The sequence below is a fragment of the Leptodactylus fuscus genome, chromosome 1 (assembly GCF_031893055.1).
Source record: "Leptodactylus fuscus isolate aLepFus1 chromosome 1, aLepFus1.hap2, whole genome shotgun sequence".
In the NCBI taxonomy this organism is placed as follows: Eukaryota; Metazoa; Chordata; class Amphibia; order Anura; family Leptodactylidae; genus Leptodactylus; species Leptodactylus fuscus.
The window spans coordinates 198,688,679-198,712,671 of NC_134265.1; the positions used below are offsets into that span (position 1 = coordinate 198,688,679).

Here is a 23,993-nt window from a genome sequence, read left to right on the forward strand (position 1 = left end):
CGCCAAATCTATGGCACTGGCTACTGCTGCTCGCCGACCCCTGTGGCTGAAACCCTGGAAGGCTGACCTCACCTCCAAGAATAGCCTGTGTGGTCTCCCCTTTGAGCCGGGACGGCTGTTCGGGAGGGAGCTCGACCGGATTATGGAGTCACTGGCCGACTCCAAAGGCAAGAATTTGCCACAGCCCCTTGAAGGTCAGAGTTCCTCCTTTCGAGGAAGAGGCACCTCCAGAAGAGGAACTAGAGGTCAGCGACGATCCGGCAGAGATAGAGGTCGGGGCTCCTCTCGTAAACGTAAGGGCACCTCCTTCTAATCCACCCACCCCACCACCCCCCTCTCCTCACCCGCCCCCTCCCCTGTGGTGGGCGGTCGTCTTTCCCACTATGTGGATGCCTGGCGCCAGAATATTCAGGACCCCTGGGTCATTCAGACAATCCAGGAGGGTTATAAAATTAATTTTATTTCCCAGCCGCCAGAGAAGATGGTAAGAACCCGCCCTCTTCAGGGCCCCAAACAACTTCATCTGGATAAATCGATTCAGGAGTACGTGGACAAGGCCGCGCTGGAGGTGGTTCCTTGCGCAGATCAAGGCACAGGCGTCTACTCTCCAGTCTTCTTGGTCCCCAAGTCATCGGGTGAGTGGCGTATGATTATCGATCTCAGGTACCTGAATCACTACATCCGCAAGGTGCGGTTTCGCATGGAAACCATCAGGTCGGTGCTGCCTTTTCTACAGCGTGGAGATCACTTCGTCACTCTGGACCTGAAGGACGCCTATCTCCACGTACCCATCTTTCCGGCACACCAAAAGTTCCTAAGGATTGCCGTATACATAGAAGGGAAAGAGGCGCACTTCCAGTTCGCAGCCCTCCCGTTCGGCATATCCTCCGCCCCCCACACCTTCACAAAGGTCATAGCTCCAGTCGCTGCCGCCCTGAGCCTTCAAGGCATATTTATAGTCCCCTATCTGGACGACTGGCTTCTCAAAGCTCATTCAAAGGAGGTTCTTACCACGCAGGTGCAGATCGTTGTAGCTCTACTAGACAAGCTGGGGTGGCTGAAGTCAGTAGTGGTGCCATCAACACAAGTTCAGTTCCTAGGACTTATTCTAGACTCTCTCAGCATGACAGTCTCTCTTCCTTCTCCTCGCAAAAGGAAAATTGCTCGGGCAGTACATCATTTATCTTCTATACGGAAGGTCACCATCAGGACGGCCATGAAGGTCCTTGGATTGATGTCCGCTACCCTAGATGCAGTTCCTTGGGCCCTGTGGCACATGCGCCCACTACAGAACGAGATCTTGAGAGTCTGGAATCACAGTCCTTCAGGTTTACAGAAGCCAATCCAGTTAACCATCAGCACCCGGCAAACCTTGCCCTGGTGGACCCATCTACGAGATGGGAAGTCCTCGGTCCAGCCCGTCTGGACCCTGTTGACTACAGATGCCTCCCTCACAGGCTGGGGAGCTCATCTGGGGGAGACTGCGGTACAAGGTATGTGGAATCAGCGGGAGAGGACGCACTCATCCAACTGGCGCGAGCTTACCGCAGTTCATCGAGCCCTTCTGTCATTTGCACCACTTCTACGGGGGAAGGCGGTCAAGGTCAGGTCGGACAATCTGACGACAGTCCATTATATCAACAAGCAAGGAGGTACTAGGTCCCCCTCCCTTCTACAAGTCACCAACCTGATTTTATCCTGGGCAGAACGGAACCTCTCCCAGTTGGCCGCGGTACATATCCAGGGCCGCCTGAACGTCCTAGCGGATCAACTCAGCAGAGGCCGCCCGACCGCAGGCGAATGGTCCTTGAACCAGGACATCTTCCACTACCTGACCAGGAGGTGGGGTCTCCCCGAGGTGGATCTGATGGCCACCCAACACTATGCCAAAGTAGAAAGGTTTTGCTCCCTGAAGACAACCCTTTGGCGGTGGATGCCCTGTCAATACCATGGAGGTTCGAACTGGCATACGTGTTACCTCCCATGCCGATGATCCCGAAGGTATTGAAGAAACTCAGGCAGGACCAGACTTCGGCAATAGTAACCATGCCGTTCTGGCCAAAAAGGGCATGGTTCACCGACCTTATCCTTATGAGTCGGGGGAACTACTGGAGGCTTCCACCAGTCAGGAACCTGGTGTCACTGAACAGTCGGCCTTGCCTGGGCCTAGACAAATTCAACCTCACTGCCTGGAGGTTAACCGCGCCATACGCGCAGACAGAGGATTGTCCCAGGGAGTGCTAAGTACCTTAGCCCATTCAAGAGCAGAGGCAACCAATAAGAGCTACCAGAGGATCGCCTGGATATTCTGAGATTGGTGTACAGGCAGCCACCACGATCCAGACAGAGATGCAGTCCTAGAGTTCTTACAGAACGGCCTGGAGAGAGGACTAGCACCTGCCACCCTTAAAGTCCAAGTGTCAGCTCTATCTGCTCTCCTGGAGACACGGGGGGGGCTGCCAGGCTCCGCCCCCAAGTACGGCCCCCTGTCCCAAGGTGGGACCTGGCCGCGGTTCTACAAGGGCTCTGTGCGCCCCCCTTCGAACCATTATCTGAAGTGGACTGGAAGTACCTGTCATTCAAGGTGACGTTCCTGCTGGCAATAACCTCCGCTAAGAGAGTTGGCGAATTGCAGGCCCTAGCAGCCTCCGAACCTTTCATAACCTTCTTCCCTGACGGGGTACAGCTAAGGTTCGTTCCAGGATTCTTGCCAAAGGTACCCACACTTCAGAACACCAATCAATTGATCACCCTGCCGGTTTTCTTTCCCTCTCCTGCTACGGAGCAGGAGGAGAAGCTACACACACTGGATCTGGTAAGAGCACTACGTATTTACCTAGACCGTACAGCACCATTCCGAAGATCAGAGAATCTTCTGGTTAATGTGTTTGGCCACAATAGAGGCGCTAAAGCATCAAAGGTAACCCTGTCTAGATGGATCAGAGAAGCCATCAGCTGTTCCCTATGGGCCCAAGCTCTTCCTGTTCCAGATTTTCTACGAGCCCATGCCACCCGAGCAGTGGCGACGTCATGGGCAGAGACACGGTTCCTCTCTCTAGAACAAATATGTGCTGCAGCCTCTTGGCGCTCACAGCTGACTTTTGCCAAACACTACAGACTGGACTGGCATACGGCCGATGCTACAGCATTTGGGCACTCCGTCTTGGCATCGGCCTGCCAGGAGGACCCGCCCTAGGGGAAACAATACTTGCTAAATCCCCAGTTTTTCTGCTGTTGGGCGTAGGGGGAAAGAAAGATTATGAATGATAATCTGTTTTCCCTTAGCCCAAACAGCAGCACAAGGCTCCCTCCCTAGGAGGTACTGTTGTACAAAATTTTTGTATATGTGTGTGTATCTCTTGGCATAAATTGTTCTCTGTATATCATACTTGTTACTAACAGAAGGGAGGAGCAGGTCTTCCGGCCTCTTATAGGGGTCAAAGCTGTTAGTTAATTAAAAATTCCACCTGTCCTAACAGCTCATAGGGGCAGAAATACCCCAGTTGTGCTGCTGTTTGGGCGAAGGGAAAACAGATTATCATTCATAATCTTTCTTTATTAATAATACAGTAATTGGTGGTACTATTTATAGATAGAGAATTTGGGGTATTTTCATTTAACTTTGGCTTGAAATGATTCAAAAAGTCTTGTGTGCTAGTCACCGGAGTATTACAAAAATGTCTTTGCTAGCAGAAAAAGGAACCCATTGAAGTCAATGGGAGGTGCTTTTTTCAGCACTGAATCTGAGGTGGATTCCACACCAAATTCATGTGAATGGACCCAAAGGGTCAGTGCACATGGAGTTTTTTTGGCGCTGATTTTGACACTGAATCCGCCTCCAAATGAGCCTCCAAAAAAGGGCTCCGAATAGTTTTCTGGTGCTGATTTTTGACGCTGAATCCGCCTCCAAAAAAAGTCTCCCAATAGAACTCTATTGGGAGGCTTTTTTTGGAGGCTGATTTGGAGGTGGATTCAGCGTCAAAATCGGCCCCAAAAAACTCAGTGTGCACTAATTATACGTGTGACTTACTTCCAGCCACACAAACAAAACAGGAGCAATATTGTCTCACTGGACTCGGGGTTACAGGACAGAACCATACACCTCCTTTGACCTTATGGAATCGCAATGCAAGAGCTGCAACCTTTTTTGGCCCAGTAATGAGCCAAGAATCTACACCTGTGCTGAGGCCTACTCAAGACCCGCACTGGACCACACATATGTCAGAAACCTGGGGCTGATATATCTGGACTCCAGCACCCTGCCTGTCACCTTCTCAGAATATGTAAATATTACAATATGTAAAAGTATCAAGCAGCGATTAAACACCGCACTCACATGTCCATATTTCACATACATATGGCTTTTGTATTTTTCGTGGATGCCAAACATAACCATTCATTTCATTGTATTTATTGAAACCTATGGTGCAAAATAACAATGGAAGTACTTTTTTTTTTTTCACCAGGGATGCATCACACAATGAAAGTCTATGAATCCATTAAGAAAAAAAAAAGATGACCATGTGTCATCAGTTTATCTTTGACCTAGAGACATTGATATAGAAAATGAAACTGAAAAAAAAATTGATCTGCTTTTCCCAAACATGGAAAGTGGATCATCCACAGACCACACACCATCCATAAATGAGAATAAGGCCTACAACTTTAGGCTGCATGCACATGGAGTTACGCTGGGCTTGTAAAAATACTCATTCACAGCCGTACACGTGAACGCAGCTGACGGCTCCCGAACACTTCCCATTCACTTCAATGGGAGCGCTCGTAGCGCCGGCGTATTTTTACAAGTCCGGTGTAACTCCGTATGCATGCAGCCTTACAGAAACGCAGCTATTTTTATTGTAGTTTTTTTTTTTTTTTTTTTTTTAAGCCAAAGCCAAGAGTGGCTAAAAAAAGAAATAGGAAATATATAGGAAGTATTTTTATTTCTACTTTCTTCTGAATCCACTTTGGCTAAAAAAAAACACACAGTATTTTCTTAATGTGGGGTCTCAGCCTTAGGTCAGTGGCACAATACCATGTGCTTCCAGCCAGCTATGAATTAAAGGCACAGGCGGCGCAAGGGGGAAATGCGGATGTCTCCCGTGTGCCGCCTGTGCACCAGCTGTGCTTCCGCTGTCTCTTTCATTCAATGAATAGTGTTTTGTATTGAAGCATCCTGCTATTTGGCCCATGTTTTTTTCCAGACATCCACAGTAATAGTATGTCAAATGTCAGGTATTTAAATATGGCATCCACTTAGGAGGTGAGCGGCCGCCATAGCCACCAGGTCTCTACTGTATTGTACAGAAGAGGCCTGGCGCTAATGTGCGCAATTAGTGCTCACACTGATCACATTAAGGCCCCTGGAGCCTTGGTCAAAGCTGACTGAGATGCCATCTTGGGTAGGAATCCCGGCCCCAAGAATAAGATCTGTGGCCAACGATCCATTGTCATGACAGCCAGGAACCTATTGCAGCTTGTCATACAAACGCTGGTATTTTGCAAAGCATATGTTGAGTCAATGTACCATACATAGTTACAGCCTATTATCAATTATTGTGTACGGGCTCAATGTTGACACAATAGTGCACTCACTTTCAGCCCTTGTCACTATTTACATCATAGGCTGATTCAATACTGGAATCAGCAGATAATTCTCCGACTCAGTAAATACATACGTACGGGTGTTACATGTGTAGTGTGTATGGACGTTTTTTAGCCTAAGTGGCAATTAATAAAAGCTACATTTTATTCATTTATTTATTTTTTCATCAGTATAGATACCATTCAGCCAGACTGTGAGTTAGTTTGATAGTGGTTGAAGTTAACCCCTGTGAATAATAATCTTGGTTATATTGGGTTTTTCCACACAATTGTGGTCTTTATTATTCCTGTATGATGGCAGGATTTCTATCAGAAGATAATTTATCAGCTAGATGGTTGGAGGAGGCTAGAGTGGTTTTTTCAGACAGAGAATTTTCACAGGTGGATCAAATGGGGTCAATTAAAGAAACCTTCAAACACTTGACTAAAGTCTATAGAGAATATGTACGTACATGGTGGGAGGTCCAGGGTCTTACCAACTACTTGGACAACAAGATTATTCCTCGGGGACTTAGAAATCCGGTTCAACCATCTAAAAGGGTTAGGTCTGTGGGTTTATGTTCACAATGGGAGAGGGAGATCACTGAATCTTCCCTACGACTCATTGGATTATTACTAGAGGAAGAAAAGATCAACCTCAGTAAATGTTCGGTTACTCTTAAAGAGATCATTGATAAGGCAAAAACTTTTTCAACTGATCCGGATTTTGCTAAAAAAGAAAAAGAATTGCAGGTCAACATTGAAAAGTATACTTTCTTTATTAAACAGAGAAAACATCAACAATTTCAGAGAGATTTGGCAGAATTTCGTGAAAACCGAGCGTACATTGGTCGGAACACTATCCAAATGGTTAGTGATTTGTCGTCTTCCGACTGTGATGCATCTGATACTGATAGATCAGAGAGATCAGAGAGATACAATAAAACTGGAGATGGGGTGGTGAGATCAAAAAATAGGAACCCCACCCCCAGTGTCAAAGGTCGGGGACATAAAGACAAAGGAACAATGGGTGAACCCACTACCAGTAGAAATCCAGGAGCGATAGGAGGGGGTTTTTTATCCAGAGGACCACCGATATCCCAATACATGTTACGGGGCCAGAAATAATCCAAGACCGGATACAAAACAGTTGGACTGAAGTAAATAATACAGAGTCAGTGAGAAGGAGAAATTGTCCTCTAGGTTCTAATAGTTGTTTACTGAGTAACATTCCCCACACTCAGACTGAGGTATCAGACTGTAGGTATGAGTCACATAATGAAGGATTATGTGATGACAAGCTCAAGATTATTAATTTGTCCACATATACACTTTCCGAACCAGAAAAATCATTATTGTCCAAGGGACTCTCATTTGTGCCAGTAACCAGATTCAATCTCTTTTCTTGTATTAAAGATATTTCATTGTTCACTAGAAAATTAAGGTGGAGTAAATATATGAAATTGGTCCAGGAAAGAAGGGCTGCAGCTTTGGGTCTAGAGGTTACGGACCTTGGGGGTCTTGAGGTGTTAGAAGGTTTGTTGGAGGAGAGGGAGGGTGATGCTAGTCCAGGTCCTTTTACTGACCTGAGACTCAGAAGTACAGCCACACCCCCACCCTGCAATACGTCCATGATTGATGTGTTTGAAAAGATGGTGGTTGAAAAAATATCAACCATGTCAATCCCACAACATGGATATAACAACCTCAATCAGACTGAAATGGCAGCGCTCCTCAAACTGGAAAAAGAAAAATCGATAATAATTAAGCCCTCCGATAAGGGGGGCAATATTGTTTTAATGGATCGGGAAGATTATGTGCGGATGTGCATGGACATATTATCTATTCAAGAGAATTATACGGTTTTGCCCAATGATCCAGCTCCAGAATACTCTAGGGAGCTACATGACATCTTGGTGGTGGGATTGAATAATGGACTCATTTTCAGAAGGGAATTTGAGTACATGCTCCCGAGGTCTCCACGTCTGGCTACCTTTTACTGCCTCCCCAAGGTGCATAAAGGTTATCCACCACTTAAGGGACGTCCAATCGTCTCGGGCATCGGCAGCATATCTGAGGGAGTGAGTTCTTATGTGGATCAAATCTTGCGTCCATTTGTTCTCGCTTTGCCGTCGTATGTCTGAGACACAATGGACGTCCTGAGGCACCTTGCAGTTGGGAGTGCAGTTGGAGGAGGGTACCTTTTTGGCGAGTCTAGACGTGGAGGCCTTATATAGTTCAATACTGCATCATCTGGGTTGCAGGGCTATAGAACATTATCTGGATAAGAGAGAAAACCGTTTGAAAGAACATAGTGAGTTTGTCGTCAGGTTAATAAGATTCATCCTCAGTAGGAACACATTCACATTCGATGGTCGTTTCTACCATGGGCAGTCCTGTTGCGCCTACCTACGCCAATTTATTTTTGGGATACTGGGAGGAATGCCAGGTATTCTCGGAGTCATGGGAGGAATGGACTAAGTTCATCCTCCTATGGCTCCGGTATATAGATGATATTGTTACGAGCGCTCCCATTGAAGTGAATGGGAAGTGTTCGGGAGCCGTCTGCTGCGCTCGCGTGTACGGCTGTGAATGAGTATGTTTACAAGCCCGGCGTAACTCCGTATGCATGCAGCCTTACAGAAACACAGCTATTTTTATTGTAGTTTTTTTTTTGTTTTTTTTTAGCCAATGCCAAGAGTGGCTAAAAAAGAAATAGAAAATATATAGGAAGTATTTTTATTTCTACTTTCTTCTGAATCCACTTTGGCTAAAAAAAAAACCACAGTATTTTCTTAATGTGGGGTCTCAGCCTTAGGTCAGTGGAACAATACCATGTGCTTCCAGCCGGCCATGAATTAAAAAGGCTTTAAAAAGGCTATTCAGGCACCGTAAATCTTATATTAACCCCCGGTCCCGTTTTAAAATAAAACCCTAAAAAAGAATGTGCCCTACTTACCGAACGTGCACTGTGGGCGGGCATTCAGGGTGTGTCTTCTTCTTCTTCCACGCCTCTTCTTCCTGCAATGTCCTCGGGTCCCGTCCTCCTCCGGCGCTCGCGAGCGGACACTGATATAAAAAAAAAGGCCAGTAGCCGTAGTAGAAACCGCATGCTACTGCGCAAGCGGCCAGGCCATTTTTTTTAAAGCAATGTCAGTTCTCGAGCGCCGGAGGAGGATGGGACCCAAGGACATTGGAGGAAGAGGAGGCATGGATGAAGAAGACGGCGCACCCTAAATGCCCGCCCAGCGTGCACGTTCGGTAAGTTTGTCACATTCTGTTTTAGGGTTTTATTTTAAAATGGGGGGGTAGTTTAATATAACTTTTACGGTGACTGGATAGCCTTTTTAAAGGCTATTCACGCATATGTGGGGCTCTATCAGCATGATTTTGCTGATAGAGCCCCTTTAAGCCGAATTTTTCAGCACAGTTTTTGTGCTGAAAAAGGCCCCCTCAGCTTATACTCGAGTCAGCAAAAAAGCAAAAAAAAAAAAATATATATTTTTTTTTAAGGGGGGAAGGTCTATGACCAGCAGCAATATCCCATATAGAATCTCCCATAAAATAGTGTGTGTGTGTGTGGGGGGGGGGGACAAAAGCTTTAAAAAAAATAAAAATAAATAAATTAAAATTTCTAAATCACTCCTTTCCCTAGAATAGACACAAAAGTAGAAAATGACCGTGAAACACAAACACATTAGGTATCCCTGTGTCTGAAAGTGCCCTGTCTACTGAATATAGGTTATCTGCAGTGCTCCTCTTCCATAGGAGCACTGCAGATACCCTATATTCAGCCAGGCTGAATTCCAAGTGGGGGAAAAAAAGCAGTCCTCAAGCTCAGGGAAGGGGCAGACAGACAACCAAAACACCCCCTCCCCTTTCCCATCACCCAGCAACTACTGCACCCAAAAACTGCAGCCATTTTAATTTTTGAAATTTTCCAGTAGCTGCTGTATTTCCCCCCCTCAGCTTATACTCAAGTCAATAAGTTTTCCCAGTTTTTTGTGGTAAAATTAGGGGCCTCGGCTTATATTCGAGTATATACGGTATGTGTAGGTATTGTTTTAGATCAATGTATATATAACCCTTCTCCTTCTGCAAACACTGCTTCTGTTCCTCATGTATACTGTGTGGTTGCTGTCATTGCTTATTTTTCTACAGATTCACTATAATTTTATTTCTGAATACTCCAGGTTATTGTGTCACGTGTTGCTCGTGTATGCAAGAATGACATGGGGGGATCTCAACGCGTGCTGGAAAAGCAGTTCACTTCCTTTCTGAAAGCGCGCCTAAACTGCTCTATCCCTGGAGATTCTCATTTTTACTTCAACGTCATCCAGTCATCTAGTAAAATTCTGACATTAGATGGAAAACCAGTTCTTCTTGCTCTCTTCTCTACTCCAGCTAACAGGTAACTTCCCCTGAAACATAAAGGGGATCTCTATATTACACATATTCAAAAAGAGAAAATGTAGGACCATTGGAGCTACTCTTTAGGGGCTACAGTGGTAGAAGATCAGAAGCACATGGTGATTAGGAATGCTTGTTATTTCAATCTTCTGCTAAATAGTCTGAGGTCCCATTTCTTCCTTCCCTCTGAAGCTGCCACTCTCATCCATTACCTTCAGTCATATTATGCTATCCAGAATTAAAGGAGTTGTCCAGGATAAACTAAGAACTAACCCCTAGACTAAATCCCCTCCCACTGCCTAACTTCTAACTTACTTCAAATAAAAAAAATCTATAATTACCTATATCTCTTTAGCATGTGACTGATCTAGGGACCCTTTTCTGATAATCCGGTGATGTTCCGTTTCACCGCTTCGGAAACGGAACGTCACTATTACTCTCCCCCCTCCCCTATCCCCATCAATGCTAGCACCACAAACACGTAATTCAGCAACCAGAGCTTAGAAGCATGTTAATAAAACATAACTTTTAATGAAAATTAATTTTTTTTTTTTTTCCCATGATGACACAAAAAAACCATGAAAAACAAAGTAACAAAAAAATGACGCACTTACTACATGTAAACAAGACATGTCCATGAGTAAGGGGTTTCGGCCTTGAAACGCGTAGGCGGTAGTAGTGTTTCACTTGTCTTTTTTACATGTAGTAAGTGCGTCATATTTTGTTACTTTGTTTTTCATGTTTTTTTTGTGTCATCATGGAAAAAAAAAAAATTTAATTTAATTTTCATTAAAAGTTATGTTTTATTAACATGCTTCTAAGCTCTGGTTGCTGAATTACGTGTTTGTGGTGCTAGCATATCTCCGACCTGGACCGGGAGGTTCATTGACTTTTTTCGTGCACCAGAGCTTGGTAACTGTTCACATTGTAGCCACTAACTATATATCTTTTAGAGCTGTGGTAATTTTTCTCTTTGTTGTATCCCCATCAATACTTACCAAGCCTTCCTGTGTACGGGGCGGCTCCTCCCCTCTTCCTGTCTGCTAGTAGTGGGCGGAATAAATTAGCTAGGGAGACATGGAAGGGGCTAGTAATGGGTGGGATTGCTAGGCTAGTGAGACAGTGAAAGGGATTGTGGGAGTGAGAGAGGAGGGGGGCTGAGTGAGAGGAAACTAGTGTAGAAGCTACACAGGAATATGCACAGCAGGCAGCTAACACCATATAAACAAATGCAGAGGATGCCAGCAGCAACCAGAGACTATCTGAAATCACTCCAAACTGCTAAAGGTATATGGGTGTACTTATTAACCCATTACTAGCACTAACAGACTTTTCTTTAAAAAAAAAAAAAAAAAAAAAAAAAAAAAAGATTTTCTGCCTGGAAAACCCCTTTAGTCTAAGGCCCCATGGGATGACAGGAACGCATCCCGGTTTTTCCCGCAGCACTTTAAACAGAAAGTGTGCAGAGTTTTCCTCCCCAGACTTTCTGTTACGATTATATCTATGGGGAAACTGCCAGCATTTCTGTAGATGTAATTGACATGCTGCATTTTCCAAAACCGGTTTTGGAATTCACAGCGTGTTTGCACCATGGTTTTTTACTGCAAAGTGGACGTGGAATTTGCTAGAATCCCATCCACTTTGCACTTACTGTAAAACGCTGTGAATTTTCCTGCTGCATTTCCGACCCCTAGGTCCCCAGCCTAAAGGACAGTCTTCAGTGGACTATTTCTGCTCTCACTATATATCCCTTAAGCCAAGTCTGTCAGCCAGGAATTAACTAAACCACTGAAGAACTGTGCTATCCATTGCACAAAACTCCTAGATTCTTTGTATTAGGATGTCATACTCAATGGTATCAAATGCTGCTTAGAGAGCTAAGAAAATTAGGATAGTGATTATGGTGATTTTTCCCTGGCCATGAGCAGGTTATTTTCTATCATCTGATATCTAGTAGAATAGCAACAGCATTTCCTATAACTTTCCCCAGTCTTCATAGAATAGTTCACTATGTTTTGAATCTCAAAATGAGCAGATCAGGACATTCCAGTAGGAATGAGGTTTTATCTGGGTCTAGTTCACATGTTGCTCTGTGTGGGCTCTGAAGGATATCTTTAATGTGTTTCATCTAATCTGTCAAATTACTACCATTGATTTAATGTATTATTGCTTAAATTTGGTCTGTTAGGCTGAGGTTCCATGTTGTGTTTTTGTTGCAGATTTTACTGTTTTTTTTGTTTTTTTTTTGTTTTTGTTTTTTATCCAAAACCAATAATGGCTACAAAAGGAATGGTAAATATATCAGAAGTTCTTATTCTTCTACCTTCTGCTCAATCCACTCCTGGCTTTGGCTAAAAAAACGCAGCAAAATGTACATAAAAAAAGCTGCATTTCTGCAAAGTGGATCCTCAGTCTTAAGGTCATCTGTTGTTCTTTGGATGCCATTTCATATCACTGAAACTTTGTCCCTGAAGTAATAAGAAAATTTTTCACAGAGTTGTTGCCATTATGAGGTTTTAGGTTTTAGGCACTTTTGATTTGCAAAGTTTTTATCTACAGTGCGGAACAGCTTTGCCGGTTGTTCCTTGTGTTTTCTATTTCTTGTGAAAGAAATGTGGACTTTTCCTCATGCATAGCTAATTAAGAGTTCCTGAGGTGTAAGGTCAATGAGATTTTGTCCTTTGGTGAATGATGTTTCTGCCACGTTTTTGTTTTTTAAACTCTTTGATAGCGTGGTCAAATCAGGGAGTGTGACGTTTTAGGGTGAAGACTGGTTCATCAGGGAGGAATAGCAGAAGACTTGGATTTGTTTCATTGCTCCACTAGGTGATTAGGGTCTGTAGCTGTATCAGTCTGCTAGTGGAGGCTGAGGTTGTAGCAGATGTCAACCTGTTAATCAGTCCCTTGAGATGTGGATCTAAATTGAGAATACCCCAATATGATTGCAAAATGCTCATGACCTTCTTATTGCACTGATCATAGTTATACTGTATATGATTCAAAAAGGGTTGTTATCCAGGGACAGTGTATTGGGGATCAGTAGGTTAACGTGACGTTGTGTGCTGGCAAAATGGCGTGCTTGCTGAAGTAACGGTGTAGGATAACCCAATCTCTGGAACCTTTCTACCCAGTCATTCGCTTGATGGTTATAATCCACATCATTGGAGCAATTTCTGCACATCTGCAAAAACTGCCCCATAGGGATTGCCCTCTTTCATGGGGGAAGATTGTAACTGTCCCATTGTAGGAGACTGTTTGTGGACGTCTTCCTGTGATATGTGGATGTAATTATTATACCCTTCTCATCAATGCAGATCCTCAAATCCAAAAAGGTGATTTGGAATCGACCAATAGTGGCAGTAAATCACATATTAATGGAATTACTATTAAATACCGCAACACGTATAGATTTTTTTTTTTTTTTTTTTAGAAATAAATCCTGTATCATGGCTCATGTCAATGATGGGAGATAACTTCCTAAATAACTCATAAGTAGGATCAGCTGAAAGAATTGTGTAGTTTTCAAGTTGAGACAGCAGCCACAAGAAAAATGGCCACTTTCACAGCTGTGTAAGCGACCATTTTCTTGTGGCCTGTGGGCATACGCAGTCAGTTCTGCGCGAGGCCTAGAAGTTTGAACCCAGCTCCGGAATAGGACACGCAGAGAGGCCGTTCCTGAAGAAGATGGAGGCGGCACTGGAGATTTCTTGATCACAGCATTGGGGACACCCCCAGTGCTGGTTGAGTGCTGGGAAACGCCCCCAGTGCTGCATACAGGCAAAAAACGGGATTTCTTCCGAACGGTGGTGTGGAGAAGACATTGAAAGGTAGGAGAATAGCCTTTCTTAAGGCTATTTCTAGGTGTGATCCAGAAAAAATGTGATTTTAATGATAGAATCCCTTTAAAGTATTTGTCCATGCATTAGCATATTGTGCTGGAGCAACAACAATAAATACCTCTCAGATAGTTTTCTCCTCCACATAGCAAAAAAGAGCTAGCAATAGCAATTACATAGAGCAGGCATGTCAAACATGCGGCCCGCGGGCCGCATGCGGCCCTTTGCAGGCATATCTGCGGCCCGCACAAAAGTCTCAAACTTTGTCTCTAAGAGACAAAGTTTGAGACTTTTGTGCGGGCCACAGAGGTGCAATACTCTCGCAGCTACTCGCTACTACAGTCATGGCCAAAAGTTTTGAGAATGACACAAATATTATATTTTCACATGATCTGCAGCCCTCTGGTTTTTATGTGTGTTTGTCAGATGTTTTTATCACATACAGAAATATAATTGCAATCATATTATGAGTAACCAAAGCTTATATTGACAGTTAGAATGAGTTAATGCAGCAAGTCAATATTTGCAGTGTTGACCCTTCTTCTTCAGGACCTCTGCAATTCTCCCTGGCATGCTCTCAATCAACTTCTGGACCAAATCCTGACTGATAGCAGTCCATTCTTGCACAATCAATGCTTGAATTTGTAGGTTTTTGTTTGTCCACCCGTCTCTTGATGATTGACCACAAGTTCTCAATGGGATTAAGATCTGGGGAGTTTCCAGGCCATGGACCCAAAATCTCTGTTTTGTTCCCTGAGCCATTTAGCTATCACCTTTGCTTTATGGCAAGGTGCTCCATCATGCTGGAAAAGGCATTGTTGATCGCCAAACTGCTCTTGGACGGTTGGGAGAAGTTGATCTTGGAGGACATTCTGGTACCATTCTTTATTCAAGGCTGTGTTTTTAGGCAAGACTGTGAGAGAGCCGATTCCCTTGGCTGAGAAGCAACCCCACACATGAATGGTTTCAGGATGCTTTACAGTTGGCATGAGACAAGACTGGTGGTAGCGCTCACCTCGTCTTCTCCGAATAAACTGTTTTCCAGATGTCCCAAACAATCGAAAAGGGGATTCATCAGAGAAAATGACTTTACCCCAGTCCTCAGCAGTCCACTCCCTGTACCTTTTGCAGAATATCAGTCTGTCCCTGATGTTTTTTTCTGGAAAGAAGTGGCTTCTTTGCTGCCCTCCTTGAGACCAGGCCTTGCTCCAAGAGTCTCCGCCTCACAGTGCGTGCAGATGCACTCACACCTGCCTGCTGCCATTCCTGAGCAAGCTCTGCACTGCTGGTAGCCCGATCCCGCAGCTGAAACACTTTTAAGAGATGGTCCTGGCCCTTGCTGGTCTTTCTTGGGTGCCCTGGAGCCTTTTTGCCAACAATGGAACCTCTCTCCTTGAAGTTCTTGATGATGCGATAGATTGTTGACTGAGATGCAATCTTTCTAGCTGCGATACTCTTCCCTGTTAGGCCATTTTTGTGCAGTGCAATGATGACTGCATGCGTTTCTTTAGAGATAACCATGGTTAACAGAAGAGAAACAATGATGCCAAGCACCAGCCTCCTTTTAAAGTGTCCAGTGGTGTCATTCTTACTTAATCATGACAGATTGATCTCCAGCCCTGTCCTCATCAACACCCACACCTGTGTTAATGGAGCAATCACTAAAACGATGTTAGCTGGTCCTTTTAAGGCAGGGCTGCAATGATGTTGAAATGGGTTTTGGGGGCTAAAATTCATTTTCTAGGCAAATATTGACTTTGCAAGTAATTGCTGTTAAGCTGATCACTCTTTATAACATTCTGGAGTATATGCAAATTGCCATTAGAAAAACTGAAACAGTAGACTTTGTAAAAATTTATATTTGTATCATTCTCAAAACTTGCTGTGTAGACGTGATGTGACGTGATGACGTCACATCGCGTCTAAATCTTCAGGCGGAAGCCGCGCGGCTTCCGCCCCCGGCAGCACCCTCCTATGTCGGCTCATTCATTTGAGCCGACAGCGGAGGGGAAAGCCGCGACCGCGATGGTCGCTGCAGGCGGGTTTTGACCAGAGAGACGCGGCTCGCCGCGTCTCTCTCGGTGTCAAAACCCGCGCGGGCAATTCACGTGTGAACTAGCCCGAGAGAGAGAGAGAGAGCGGCGGGGGAGCGAGGACTCGGAGTCGTCGGAGAAGGTAAGTTTAATGTGTGTACGCATAGAGGTGGAATGTGAAACTGAGGGCAGATGAAGGAGGGGACGGCATGAGAGTGGGGGCAGAGATGGAGAGGACGGCATGACACTGGGGGCAGAGATGGGGGACATGAAACTGGGGGCAGAGATGGGGGGATATGAATCTGGGGGGCAGAGATGGGGGGGATATGAGTCTGGGGGCAGAGATGGAGGGCACATGAAACTGGGGCAGAGATGTGGGGACATGAAACTGGGGGCAGATGAAGGGTATATATGTAAACAGATAATTTTCTTTTATGAAACTAACAAAATCTCAGAGAACAAGGCTGACTGATCACCACTTATAATCTAAAAAGATTGAAAAAAATGATAGCAAATAAATGTTTAGTTTTTAATTGCTGTATTTTTGTTAAATATATGTTGCTGTTACATATTACTACTTCATATCTTGTTTTCATGACTGCTGTTAAAATACGTGTGTGACATTAGCTGCTGTGTGCAGCCCTCGCAACAACCTCTTGTTACTCATGTGGCCCTCGGGGTACCCTGAGTTTGACATACCTGACATAGAGAATTCGGAACAAGCAGGGGCACTCACTATAGGTCTATCTATAAAAAAAATTAGCAGTTACCTGCGACTTCGTCTGCAGGTTGGCGGTGGCGCTGAACCGCTTATATTTCTTGTTCTCCCATGTCTGCCCCCCGTTTCTTGTCCCCCTATCTCTGCCCCCAGTATCTTGTTCCCCCTTTCATCGGCCCCCAGTTTCTTGTCCCCCCATCTCTGCGCCCAGTTTGTTGTCCCCCTATCTCTGCCCTCAGTTTCTTGCCCCTCCATCTCTGCCCCCAGTTTCTTGTCCCTCCATCTCTGCCCCAGTTTCTTGTCCCTCCCTACATCTGACCCCAGTTTTTGGTTCCCCTTCATCTGCCCCCAGTTTCTTGTCCCTCCCCTTCATCTGCCCCCAGTTTCTTGTCCCCCCATCTCTGCCCCCAGCTTTATGTCCCCCCCCCCCACTCACATCGCCCCCAGTGTAGGTGGACTCACCTTGCCATGCTCCCCCGTCGCTCTCTCCGCTCGCTCACTGCACATCAGTGTCGGGCGGCTGGCTGCATGTGGCGTATAGGAGGCAGAGCGAGAACTGGCGTCAGGTTGCTATGACAGCCGGAGCCTCGCGCTGCCTCCCTGGCCTGTCAGGCGTGCGGTTGTATTGCAGCCTGGGCAGGTAGACTGCAATACAGGCGCCGGTATTATACAGTCCATTGCTAAATACCGACGCCTGTATTGCAGTGTACCTGGCATACGCAGCCAGCCGCCCGACACCTATGTGCATCGAGCGAGGGGAGAGAGCATCGGGGGAGCGTGGCAAGGTGAGTCCAACTACGCTGGGGCAGACGAAGGGGGGGGACATGAAGCTGGGGTATATGGTTGATCCCTGGGGACCCCGACGTAGGGGCACAGCCCCCCCCCCCCCCCCCCGCCCGGGACACCCCCTGTACCTGCTGCACTAACCTGTGGTGTGTCGGCTGCAGCAGCCTCCTCCGTCCGGGAGCTTTGTAGGCGGGCTGGGACAGCTGCGGCGCCGGGACCATGTGGGCTGCCGCCATCTTCCACAGTGTTTCCCTGCTGAATCGGCATGCCCACCTTCAGCCCCAACCTATGGTGCCGCAGCCCTGGCTCCAGAGCCCGCCCACAGCCTGCCATGCACCAATAGGAGGTGTGTGCACAGACCAGTGCTGGCGGAATGCCAGCTGCTGCAGCCGAGCCGGAGGATTGTTTGGAGAGTCACGGTGGCGATTTGGGGTGAGTGACCCACATTTAAAGTAGCCTACTACCTTTTCCTGGCAAATATGTGTGTGTGTGCAAAATTTCCCTAAAATCGATTCAGCCGTTTGGCTGTGATTGTGGAACAAACATCCAAACACACAAACCCACAAACATCCAAACTCACAAACTTTCACCTTTATAATATTAATAGGATGTCCAGGCTGTAGTGCCTGGTCATCTTCTCTCGTTGTTGCTGCTGTTTTTTGTGGATATATGGAATAAAGGGCATTTTTTATGGATCATCATGTTCCAATTCTAGTAAGACCACAGTTTGAGAGTGATTCAAATTTGTACGTGCATGGATATCTCTATTACTGCCCAAATTGGCCAGGTTATGGGTTACCATACTCTCAAGGTGTCAATATGTGAAGTCTCAGATACCGGGGGTGGTAATGTGATAAGCAAATGTTACTCTATAAAGGGTCATGTTTCAGTCAAACCACAGCCCTCTTCCCATAAGTCCTTCAAGTCTCTAAGATGCGGGAGATCTATCTTATCGATACCCCCAAAAGACCCCCCAGAGTATAAATGTTTGAGTTGTCCACTATGGGGCATCATAATGTGCACAGGGACCACTATGGGACATTATACTGTGTACAGGGGCCACTATGGGGAATAATACTGTGTGCAGGGGCCATTATGGGGAATAATAGTGTGTGCAAGGGCCACAATGGGGCGTAATATTGTGTACAAGGGCCACTATGGGCCACTGTGTGCAGGGGCCATTATGAGGCATAATAGTGCATGCAGGAATGTGTGGGGAAAGGGGGGAAAAAAATTAGTCATTTGGGGTTTTCGGGGATGGGGGGAGGGGCATGTCAAAAATTCGCCACAGGGCCCCGCCATTCCTAGTTACGCCACTGACTGAGAAGGCTGTCAATCAGTCTGTGTAGGTGGCAGACTAAATCACCTCACAGATGCACTTTGAAGTCGAAGTGTGATATTTGTTCATTTTATTATAGCTTATATAAAAATATATTAGACATAAAATTGTATAAATTAATTGCATAGCTTATTTTACACTGATTATTGCCAAATTACCTTGTTTTATAGTAGGTGCCCAGTTGTACTTGTTGTCACTAGGAACAGATGATAAGCTTGACAGATATTACATAATTTAGAGCATTGTTAATTCCATGGTGCTGTACATTTGAAAAAGTAGAGTAAACACAAAGCTAACTAGATGACTAAACTGGTACAGGAGGGAGGGAGGACAAGTTAATGTTTTCCTCTACGCCAGAAGGCTGGCCTAGAGCGATGACACTGAGACGCAATGCCTTGGCCCGAATGATTTATTAGCACTCAAGCTAGTTTTCTGGTTTTATATAGAATGGAAATCTATGCCAGTTTCTACCTGGTGTACATTTCCATTCTGACGCCAGGATTTCCACCAGCTCTGACTAATTTCTAATCACTTATGCCAGAAATCTGGTGTAAATGATGAGGGAAATGTACACAAGCTACGACCTGCTATACTTTTTTCCCCATCGGAGGGTGCGCCTCATTTGTGAGGAGGCGTGAACCCACTGCCATCTACAGGGTTATGAAGATTTGAAGGTATGAATAATGCCAATCTTCATAAATCTGCCCCAGAGTTTCTTGATGTGGCTATAGCTGGATAACATTACAGACTGTGCAGAAACAGAAACATCACAGCCAGTAATAAATTACAGCTGAACTTACTAAGAAGTGCAAGCATACAGTATAGTCACAGTCAGATATTGTGTGTCACCACCTTTATACTGATTGTTCACTTATTACTAATTATATGAACTTTACCTTTTTCAGTATACAGGGTTCTGCTGTTTGTGCATTTGACATGGATCAGGTGGCCTTGATATTCTCTGGCCGGTTTAAAGAACAGCGCAATCCAGATTCTGTGTGGACGCCTGTTCCAGAGGAGACAGTCCCTAAACCACGGTGAGTATATTAAAAATGTAGCAGAGGTAGCCTGAACTTCTGCAGTAGATTAAACTTCTGCAGCGTGATATGTTATCACAGAAGACAACAAAGAAGAAAAAACGTTTTTCAATGACTTTTCATTGTTTGTTTGTTGTCTTCTGTGACAAGATATTACACTGCTTTATCTGTATATCAAATGCAAATTTTTAATAGCATCACTAAAACTGATAAATATGTGTTATTACTTGAAATGTAGTATGCATAACTCTGAAGTTTCAGAACAGAATTAGCTATAACAGATTTGCAGAGGGCATAAGGAAATTCATTTGGAGTATTTTTAAACCAAACAACAAAAGGGTGCAGGTAACCTTAAATTTGATCTTAATCATCGGCCAGTCTCATATAGTGAGTCTTGAATTTTTCACTGTGAGGTTAATACACAATTCGTGAAATAGAGATCTGCATAATTTCCCTGTTTTTAAGACCCTTTCCATTGGTTATTACCAGTTAGCCTATTCTAATTTATGTCCTGCTAACCCAATATTTCATTAACTCTTAATGATTCTTATTAAATGAGGTCTATCCCAATAACCTGCCCTGATGAAACCACTACTTAACAATACATCTCTTCCCCATTTGCCTCTAATTCACACTGTAGAAAGAGACTGGAAAGGAGAAAAGCCTATGACAGGTCATGACTGATGACTGAGGTTACACTTAGATGATGACTAATATGTTTTATCTGCCCTTATTGGATTATTGATGGGCTCAACATAACACAATCAGGCTAGGTTCAGATCTGCGCCTGCTCTACATTCGGGGTTTCCGTTTTTGAATCCACTTAAAAAATGCGGAGAGAAAAGTCTGGCAAGCAGGGTAGGTTTCCTTTCTTTGGGTCCCCAAGCAGACCTGAAGAACAGAAACTCGAACGCAAGTGTGAACATAGCATCAGGGATACTCCATAGCTTCTGTAGTTATAGTAAGTTTTGCTATAAAATTCAACTCTTAGCCTTACAGTATTTGTATTATATGACCTACTACTGAATGTCAACCATATAAACACCTGGGACTTTGGAAGTGAGAAGCATTGATTATGTTGTTAATTTGTTTTCTCCTAATCCTAACTGCCGCACAATAATGCAGTATTTTCTGCCCTTGTATCGCTTTCAAGTGGAAGACACTGAGTCTTTCATTATCAGATGTCATTGGATGTGTTGACATAATCATGCTCCATGAAAAGATCAATGCTATTTCAGAAACCTGCCCACATTTTGACATGGTATGGTTTACTCTCAGGAATTGTTATCAATACTATTTGTTTGTTTGTTTTTTGCGCTTCTGTTGTATTTTTACTATAATTCAGTAAATACCTTTGAAATGAAATATATAAACTTAGGTGATCCTTTTAAACCTTATATCCTTATAAATTAATGTAATCCTTATAAACTAATGTAATCCATCTCTAGTGATAAAATTGGATTTTGGCTGAGCAAAGGCTTCATGCACGTGACTCAGTGTAGCCCGAGTCTCTTCAAAGGGGAATTCTGCTGTTCTTTCATTTTGATAGCTATACAGCAGGTGCTATCCTGCTTTGTAAAAATTGAACACGCTACCCATTGCAAGCAGTGGAGGATTTAAGGTACTCAGATGTCATCTAAGTTCATACCATTAAAAACTCAGATGGGTGAATGAGGCTTCAGAATGGTGTGCAGTAACTGTTTTGTAGGAGCAAAGAATGCCTCTTATACAACCTTTCTTTTTGTTGAATAAATCTATACAGATCCACCTAGCCTTGATAAAATTAATCAGCACACACTTTAGCATGTTCAGCTACCATACTATACTAATACTGTACATAGGCATGATTACTATCCTCTAACAAAGCTGGCCCAAAGCTTGAACACTACAGTAGCGTGTCATGTTTCTTACTTTCCCTATAGTGCTTCCTTTTTTTTAATACTGTTTCCATGGTCCATGAGAGAGAGCGAAAGATTTCCACCTGCAGAAGAACTGCTCTTTATTTAAAACCGCAAAGAGAGCCTTGTGCCATTTAAATAAGCCTTAAGTACCAACCCTGGCACAGGTACCCCTGTTCTAAAACTTAAAGATGTTTTCTATAGATTCCTAGACATTTTGAGGTATCCAGGGAGTGCCACCTTGTTTCCTCAGCAGAGGAAGGATTTGGATAGAACACAGGTAGTATGACTTGGTTCATATTAGTCTGAGTTGGCACTTTAGGAAAGAAACCAGTTATGTATCTTAATTGAACTCTGTCACGGTGGAAACTCTTGTAAGGTTCCACAGAAGAAAGGGCCTGAAATTCATCAGTCCTTTTGGTGTTTCAGACAGTAAAAAGGTAGTGTTAAGAGAGAGGAATTTGAAATCCGCTACATCTACAACCCATTCAGAACTGTAGACAATTTCCTCAGAGGTATAGGACTAGAAATAGAAAGTCTTATTCAAGCAGCACCTTTCAGGAACCTTTTCACTAAGGGATCCTTAGAGAGCTGTTTTCCCAGACAGGTAGACAAGGCAGCTGCATATAATCAAGAAAAAACAACAACTCCGGAGCTCAATGTATATGTTGCCAAATTTTCGAGGTGTACAATCAACTTCTGGACTCAAGAAGTGTGAATATTGGTATATAGGAATAGAGGTAGATCGGCATCTCTCCAATTATTTTAAAATTAAATTTTTAATCCATGATAATAAAAATTACAAACATAGAAAAGTGCAGAAAAAAATGGAAAAAAGCCTTAACTGCTATCTCATTTCAGAACAGTGTGTTCCTTAGTCATAGCGTATTTAACTTCTGACTGCTAGCTGGCTTTTGAAGCATGGCACTGGTCTTTCCCCCATGTGTTTGTAATTGCCTTGTTAATGGATAACACTCTCTTTCAGTACAAAATTTAAATAAAGTTTCATTATGGTCTCACAATGTAAATTCAATAAATACAAAACTTTATAAATGCAAATATTAATTCTATTTGCCTTTCATGTCATCTAACCCCATGTTGTATTACATTGCACTATAACCTCTATATTTGTACTGATGTGTCTCAAAAATGCATCAAAATAATCATATTTGCTAATGAGAGACCCCATATGTTATAACTATCATGACAAACGAGCGTATGAGATGACAAATTTATGCGAATTTCTTTGTAGGTAACAAAGTTTTATGTAGACACCATACACTCTTATCCTTGTGCTATGCAAAGTACTAATACATTAGCCTACCTAAAACCACTAATCTTATAGGTAATCTCGAACATGAATAAATCCATAATATTTAAACTTAAATTATATCTACGGATACCATTCAATAGATCTTCGATGTCTCGTGATACTACATGTCCAATCAGTTTTTATTATTACTTAATTTTAAGAATGGGCTGCTCTGTCCAATGGAGAAGAGATCACTTGGTCACAAAGAGCCAATCATCAAACAAGAAAAGAAAAGTAGCTGTGACCCATATCCATACAAAGTTGTTCTTAGCCTTGATAAAACTACAAATGCTCGTTTCAGGGGTAGGCAACATTCGATCAAATTACACTTACCAAGTCCAAGTGAGGGTTGGGCTGGATCCTCCGAGAAGTCTTCTCCGTGCAGCGTCCCCGCCGCGTCTTCCGGCCTTGGATTCACTCTGCCAGGCATCGGGCCTGGGCAAAGCCGACTGCGCATGTTTGCACTACAAGCAGGCATGTGCAGTCGGCTCTGCCCAGGCCCGATGCCTGGCAGAGTGAATTCAGAGCCAGAAGACGCCGCGGGGAAGCTGCACGGAGAAGACTTCTAAAGGTAGGAGAAGAACCAGCGTTGATTGGCCGACTGTATAGCATTCGGCCAATCAATGCTGGTTCTGCATCAAACTTTTCCATTCGAATAGCGAGTGGTACTCGATAGAGTACGAGTATTTCAAATACCGTAGTATTCGATCGAATACCTACTCGATCGAGTACTACTCGCTCATCTCTAATGGCGAACCTTTTGGAGACCGAGTGCCCAAACTGCAACCCAGTTTGTAATTTATTACAAAGTGCCAATACGGCAATTTAACCTTCATGCTTTGCGGATGCACAACTGCAGACAATTACGGACCCAAAAAAATACGGTTGTGTGAATGGGGCTTTTTACCAAGCTTTCAATTATATAAACAACTTTGTACTGCATTTGGAATAATTTTGAACAATGAATGTGCACTATTTACATTGCACAAATCTGTTTTATCGTGATCGTGCAGTTTTATTATGATCTGTACTAAGATCACA

General features: G+C 44.0%; 1 protein-coding gene across 2 annotated transcripts in view; it reads left to right on the top strand.

Annotated features, from left to right (window-relative positions):
* The window catches only part of SEMA6B (semaphorin 6B), a 129,225-nt gene that overhangs the window by 66,285 nt on the left and 38,947 nt on the right, over nt 1-23,993 (top strand). For both annotated transcript variants that reach the window (XM_075281159.1, XM_075281166.1), the window contains exons 10-11: nt 9,777-9,994; nt 19,611-19,742. In XM_075281159.1, coding sequence (XP_075137260.1) covers nt 9,777-9,994; nt 19,611-19,742 — 350 coding nt within the window. The remainder of the gene's footprint in view (nt 1-9,776; nt 9,995-19,610; nt 19,743-23,993) is intronic.